Raw genomic sequence first — 7,500 nt, forward strand, 5'->3', positions numbered from 1 at the left:
AAATAGAAACTCACCAGGTAAGCCACCTTCTGGAAGGTTAGGCTCACTGCCCAATGTCACTCTTGACTACAGTGAGAACACAAGAAGCCCAAACCCAAGCAATGAGGAGAATTATAGATATCATACACTGCCAGTTAAACATAATCGAAACCCCTTGATGGGAAGTCATCGAGCAAACAGTATTGATAACTCAAGAATATCAGGTGTTCCTAATTCCCACAGATTAGATCAAAGTTACCATGATGAACCAAGTTATAGTAGTATGGAAACGGTTGATCAGGGACCATCCTTACTCAATGGAGGAAGTGCTGAACATAGATTAGAAAACATTAAGGAGAACCCCTCATTTGACAGTTCCTACAGCTCTGAGCAGAATACCCAAATGAACAGAGTAGAGGAGATGCATGTGTGTGAAGATATTAGTCAGGGTTCAGCATGTGATACCTCTAGTAATGGGGAAGTTATAGAGGCCAACCAAACCACACTGCCATCTGATCCAGCAGAAACTGATTCCAGTAATGGCCAGCCTTTGCATATAGTGGACAATCAGTCAAATGCAGTGTCTGATGAACTCTCAAGCACAGCAGCTGGATCCTCAGGGAAGGTATACTTTGACCTTGGTGATGAGGCAGAAGACCCACCAGAAGCTTTAGCTAGGGAAGCAGTGGCCATGGAAAATGACACCCAGAATGGCATCCAGGCAGAAGCAAAGGAAGAAGCCAGTGAACAGGAGAAGGAAGAGAAGAAGAATCTGAAGAAATTCTCCTTCAACTGGGCAGATGAAGTGGAAGACTCATGGGACACCCTGTATGATGACAGTGGTGAGTGTCTTGATCCTGAGATCAAGCGCCAGCTCAGTGATTCCATTGGTAAAGTGAAACTGGTCAAGCCTACAAATGACTACTATGACTACCAGCCCAAGGAGCCCCAGATTAATGAGGATGAGTATGCCCATGTCATTGAGATCTATGACTTCCCAGTTTCCTTCAAGACACAGGATCTCATGATGATCTTCAGCCCCTACCAGAACAATGGCTTTGACATCAAGTGGGTAGATGACACCCATGCCCTGGGGATCTTTGCCACAGCTCTCATTGGTGAGTATGTCTTTGCTTTTTGTCTTTCATTAGTGAGCTGTAGATGCACAATAACATAGACTATAAGACATCTAAACTATTATAAAAAGTGGAAATATGAGTAATTTTTAGTGTAATATTGATATTAGAATTATCAGTTTTCTTTTTATTTTATTCTAATATATTGTAAATCATTGAAACTTTTTTCCACAGCCAAGGAAGCCCTGAGTATTGACCACCCATTCCTGAAAGCCCGCTCCTTGTCTTTAGCCACGGAAACCTCTCGGTCAAAGGCTATGCGCATCACAGAGGCCCTTTTGCCCTACAAACCTCGGCCAGCAACATCAGCAGCCCTGGCACGTAGACTGGTATCAGGAGCCCTAGGGTTGAAGGTGAATGTCCCTCATGAAGTAAGGGAAGCAGAGCGGCAGAAACTCAAGGATGCTAAAGGTAAGGAGAACAACAGATTCAGGTTATAGGCTCATATTAGAATTCTATGTATGTGCAAATATTTGTAAATATATATGGTATATTTATTTATTTATTATTATTATTATTAGATTGTTTGATAAAAATGTATGTTTTTTATGTTAATCACAGATTCAACTTTTTTATTGCCATGTAATTAAGCTGTTAACAAAGTAGAAAAGAGATACTAGGCAACTTTGTTAACTCTTTTAGTCAGTTTTATATATTGGTTTCCAATATATGATTATTTTTTCAAACATTACTCATTCCATGGCATGGGAAATATTTTAAGTCAGTTTGCAGTGCAGATATTTCAAAAGTTTTATTTGAATCTTAACCATGCTGTTGCATATTTCACTTAGAATTTACAATATGTATCATCGACGATAGATAAACTGAATTGGTTACTGTCATCAATATAATATATGATGTCAACATAAAAAATCACAATGGGAGAAAAAAAAAATTCAAAGGGTATAAAATATATTCAGAAATTGATATGGGGTAAATCAGTTTTACAGGAAAAGAATTAGATTCTAAATTTTTTATCGTACTTTTGAAATTACATGTCTTGAAAAGTTAGAAAATGTACATGAGATCAAATTAATTAGGCCATAAAAATGTAGGCCAGTCCTATTTATATTAACTTTAGAACTTTCTTTGAACATGTATAGACTTTAATCTTGCAATTCTTCAAATTTCAGCCCAGAAGAAGCTAGCAGCCAAGCAGAGATCAGATGCCTGGGAGGGTACCCTGACCTGAGTTGTGCACTTTGGTCATTGAATAATTGAAGTCAAGACAATTCCAGTGAATTCTTGGGTGAATTAAAGTCATAGGTGGATCTGTGCGCGGAAGTGATTATGGCAATATGTATATGGTCTCTTAGGTGTTGTGGGAAAGACCGTGAAAGATTTTTTTTTTCTTGTAGGAGCCATGTGATGAATAGCTTGTGCTATGCTTGTGATAGCTGATGTGAAGTATCATTGACACAAGTGAATGATATTACTGAAAGATATAAATGGTATCAAGTGTAGAAATTGTTTTGAGGAGAGAGAGAAAAAAAAAGTAGAATCTAAGGCTGATGAACAGGATACAAGTCCATAGTTGAGTAGAGGTGCCCCCCAAAGTTGCACCTTATTTTGTCTAGAATTAATAGCAGCCATGTATTTTCATGTCTGAGATCTGTGTTAATGGAATAGATTTATAAGACCAGAAGAGATAGACTGTACCAAGTTATATCTTTTAAGATGCATCAAGGGTTTGCTTTATAAAGAGAGGGCTAAAGGGAGACTTTTTGATCACCTTTGAATCACAGTTTATCAGAGATTACGAGAGTAGCATAAAGGCAGGAATACTGTATGTCAAAGTAAGCAGTTCCAGCCCATAGATGTAGTTAACAGCCAGTTAGCTACCTCAGCAGCTCAGTATTGGACATGGTCGACCAAGTGCGCCTGCTACCTCTATTCTACTGGCTTAGCTAAAAGTGCTCCTTCTTCTTGTATGCCCAAGCTAGATAAAGCAAGTGCCTCTGAGGGATAACTTCCAGTAATCAGTCATCTCAGGTTTGTTGTGTAAGCTGTTACTTTTTCCCAGGGTTTATATAGGGAACTATAGATGATTTTTTCAATAAGTGCAAACATAAAAAAGGAACACACATTTTTATACATACATGCACATGTTATCGTACCCCATCACATACACCCATGCTATAAAGACACTACAGTCCATGTATACTTACAGATATATAATGTTTGTATGTACATCTTCATTTAAAAGTAATATATGCATATGTGTATGATTTTGAATATGCATATGTGTATTCATAGTTGTAATGTCTACAATGGCATTTATTGTTTTAATGTTTGTATGATGTTGATTAATAGATGTGTTGATAAGCTGTGAATAATAACATGTAGACAGGTTAATGCATGACAGAGTTTACCATGTGTTTTAATGCTATTATGAATCATAGACAAAGGTAATACTATGTCTTATTTATTTACTACCATCCCAAAAACTGGAGTGTTTAACTGAAACACTAATAGTCATTTATACCTAAATTTGGGGCATTATAAAGTTCTAGTTTTTGGAGAAATTAATCATGTGATTGTTGAGATATTGTCAGCAAATTAGAATAGGGTTTGCAATATATCAGATCGTCACTTACAGTGCCTGCTGTGAGGACGCCCATCTGAACATCTTGGTGACAATCGACTTGTGAAAGCCATACTTTTTAAGAGAAATAATGGAGTGGGAATTCATGAAATTTATTCAAGCAGTGAATACAGAATTCTGTACAGTAGTTAGTAGACTTCGCATTCGTTTAAGAATAGCGATCATGATGAGTTCATGATAGAAGACATCATGGGATATTTTATTTTATTTTATTCTATGTTTTCTTTGACAATGGGATTTTGCTTGAGCAGAAAGTCAGCATTGCATGTCAGAAAAAAGACGTTGATGAGCAGCAACCATTTATTTAGAAATTGTGTTGTGATCAGATAATCTATATTATGTAAGTTTATAGTGTCTGAATGTAGCAGTTTTGAAATGCAATGTTTAAAGAAAAAGACGGTCTTTTCAGATAATGAGAAAAAAAAGGATCCGTTTTCTACACATACTGTAAGTCAACTATGTGAATGATGTGAATTTCGTAGTATATATTTTTGTACATCTTTCACATATGCTTTTTCTCCCTGAAACTTGTCAATAAATATGTGATTCCTAAGATGAAAGTATTTTATTTGGCCATCTTTTATTATATAGAAAAATAAGTTTTGGTGCATTAGAAAAATCACAAATGAAAGAAAAAATGATTATGGTTAGTATGACGTTTCCACCATTTTTAGGAATTGAAGTTCTTATAATCAAATATGTAGCAGGACTACAACATCAGCATTCTTTTCCCTTGGGATTCCAGGATTTGGACATTTTGGAAACTAATGCAGTCGTATTTGTAATGGAACTTGAGGAATGCATGCAGCTCCCACCAACCTACTTAACAAATCTCAATCCAAGAAATATTTCATTATAAAGTATTTCAGAAAAAAAGAAAGTTTTTTCTTGTGGATTTTTTGTGAGAGTATGTTTATAACTTCTAGCAATCTCTTTGCCTTAAAAACATTTGGAAGTTTAAAAGGAAACGAGAAGTGACCTGCTGTAATTATGTAAGAGGTAGCATTTTTTGTAAATTTAGTGTACCAAAATAACTCTCAAATAAAAATAATTGAATGGCAATGTCCTATTGTTATCAAAATTATTGTGGGATGAGCCGGGATTTTGTTCCATAGGTTTGTAGTTCGTTGGCAATCAGTCGTAAGTCTTGACACAATATGTAATGAGCTTATAACTAAATTTTCTTGTTTTCTTTTTTGGTAATTTTCATTCACACCAAAGTGATTTAATTCAAAATTCACTGGGTGAGTCACAAAAGAATCATTATATATAGCTGATGTCCAAAGTGCAATACAGCCAGCATTTGTCACTGCCAGAGGTTTCAAAGGTAAAAACTCCAATTATCATGTCTGAGGTAGACCTTGACTATATGATTCTGGCATATAACATTGGCTTTTTATTTTGTTCCTTGCCAAAAATTCACTCTGAGCTATTCATTTATAATTCTTTTTCCACGTGACTATGTATTAAGGTATCAACAATATGTCTTTTATTCTGGTTTTATCAGGAATTCTAAGATTCAAAATGGAGCTGTCATTTCTATATATTGGTACATTAAAAAAAAAATTAATGATAACTTGTGCTTCAAATCCTTTTCATGGAAAAAAAATGAATGTGGATAATTAATATTAATCTTAATATAGGGAGGTAACTAAGAGATGAACAGAAATAAAGGTAAATATTTCAGCAAATGACTGTATTTATTACTTAATATCTTAATATTCGGGGTAGGGCAAGTAGTTGCCCCCTAACATTTTCATTCCTAAAATGTAATTAAAAAGCTATTCATGTAATTAAAAACAAGAGATGGGAACTTGTCCTTTGTCTCCCCCACATTTTTTTTTTAATTCCTAAAACATGGGATCTACCCTTGAGGGCCTCCCAAAACTTTTTGGTATAAACATATAGAGGCCATCTGAGGTCCCAGGAAGATACTAAAAATCACCATGCCCCTGGTTGCACTACTGCAGTGGTTCCCAAACTGTAGGCCTTAGCCCCCTGAGGGTCTATATAGCAGAATGCAGGGGCCATAATCTGAGGATATGATGTGTGTATAAAACCATATACTAATCATGTAATAGTGTGGCATTAACTGATTTTTCAGTCAGTGGAATTTTGTTTGATCTTTATATTTTGTGTGCGTTTATTGTTGAAGCAGCTTCCATCATTATATCCACTTTTTTATTACAGTGTACTCTGAGTATGGAAATTTAATTTTCTTCAGTATCATTTCAGAAATGTCTTTATTATTACTTCACAAAAGAACAAAGAACTTGCATGGAATCAATAAAGTTATAGGAATTGCTGGTGTAGGACTGTAGTCACTGTAGTTATGGGTTATGCCTAACGGTGGGCCATGGACAAATCCTGTATGAAAAGTGGGTAAGGACCAGAAAAAGTTTGGGAACCACTGCACTACTGGATTCACCAGTGGAAAAGAGAGTGAAGAATTAATACATTGGTAATGCATTTGTTCTAATTGAATACTGCACAGAATTATTCATACCCATGCGATCTCTTCCTCATTTATCACGCACTCAGGAGCTCTGTTCAGGCAAGGAAAAGAGAGAGAGAGAGAATGAGAGTGAGAGTGAGAGAGAGTGAGAGTGAGAGTGAGAGTGAGAGTGAGTGAGAGAGAGAGAGTGAATGAGAGAGTGAGAGTGAGAAAGTGAGAGTGAGAAAGTGAGTGAGAAAGTGAGAGTGTGAGAGAGTGAGAGTGAAATAGAGCGAGAGCGAGAGAGTGAGTGAGTGAGTGAGTGAGAGTGAGAATGAGAGTGAGAGTGAGAGTGAGAGTGAGAGTGAGAGTAAGAGTGAGTGAGTGTGAGTGTGAGTGTGAGTGTGAGTGTGAGTGTGAGTGAGAGGGAGAGGGAGAGGGAGAGGGAGAGGGAGAGGGAGAGGGAGAGGGAGAGGGAGAGGGAGAGGGAGAGGGAGAGGAGAGAGAGAGAGAGAGAGAGAGAGAGAGAGAGAGAGAGAGAGAGAGAGAGAGAGAGAGAGAGAGAGAGAGAGAGAGAGAGAGAGAGAGAGAGAGAGAGAGAGAGAGAAAGAGAGAGTACTTGGCTCGTTTAGGAAGGAAAGTGTTTGCAGTGCTACTATTGCTTTCGCACTCTTATACAATATTCCAGTGAAATGAGACCAGAAATAACGAAAGTATCTCAAAGCCCGAATTAAAAGCATTCAGGGGCTAAGAACGTACAGCGAATGGGAAGGTCTGGCTAAGAAGGCTTGCGAAAGCGCCAGTAATGTCATAAATTTAAGGGCATTTAACAGAAGAAGGTGTTATGTATATGAATAATTCATTGCAATGACCTTGAAAATGTCTACGATTTGTATTGCAAATGATTGTACTGAAGCACATTCGTGTTCTTTAAAAGCTAAATCAGAATAACGGTGTAAATGAACAAGCTTTTGTACGTTTTGATTAGAAATAATACATAATGATAGTGTAGCTGGATAAGTTTCATTACAAAAGTATATTATGGAGAAAAATATTTCAGGAACAAAAGCGCAACCATAACCAATAGTAAAGATACATACATATATATATATATATATATATATATATATATATATATATATATATATATATATATATATATATATATATATATATATATATATATATATATATATATATATATATATATATATATATATATATATATATATATATATATATATATTTGCAGCGACAACTATGATAAACATAATTATGGCTGTCCTCGATTCCATCTTTATAATGATATATTTCTCTACACGCTATTTATGCCTCTTTGTATGGAA

The 7,500-nt window shown here is 35.9% G+C and overlaps 1 protein-coding gene across 1 annotated transcript in view; it reads left to right on the forward strand.

Annotated features, from left to right (window-relative positions):
- LOC113825637 (transcription factor mef2A) overlaps positions 1 to 4,273 on the forward strand; it is a 64,351-nt gene extending 60,078 nt beyond the window's left edge. The window contains exons 5-7 of the mRNA XM_070126448.1: positions 1 to 1,097; positions 1,290 to 1,526; positions 2,249 to 4,273. The exon at positions 1 to 1,097 is cut by the window's left edge and continues 1,156 nt beyond it. Coding sequence (XP_069982549.1) covers positions 1 to 1,097; positions 1,290 to 1,526; positions 2,249 to 2,307 — 1,393 coding nt within the window. The 3' untranslated portion in view covers positions 2,308 to 4,273. The remainder of the gene's footprint in view (positions 1,098 to 1,289; positions 1,527 to 2,248) is intronic.
- The last annotated feature ends 3,227 nt before the right edge of the window (positions 4,274 to 7,500 follow it).

This window comes from Penaeus vannamei, chromosome 10 (genome assembly GCF_042767895.1).
Source record: "Penaeus vannamei isolate JL-2024 chromosome 10, ASM4276789v1, whole genome shotgun sequence".
NCBI classification, from domain to species: Eukaryota; Metazoa; Arthropoda; class Malacostraca; order Decapoda; family Penaeidae; genus Penaeus; species Penaeus vannamei.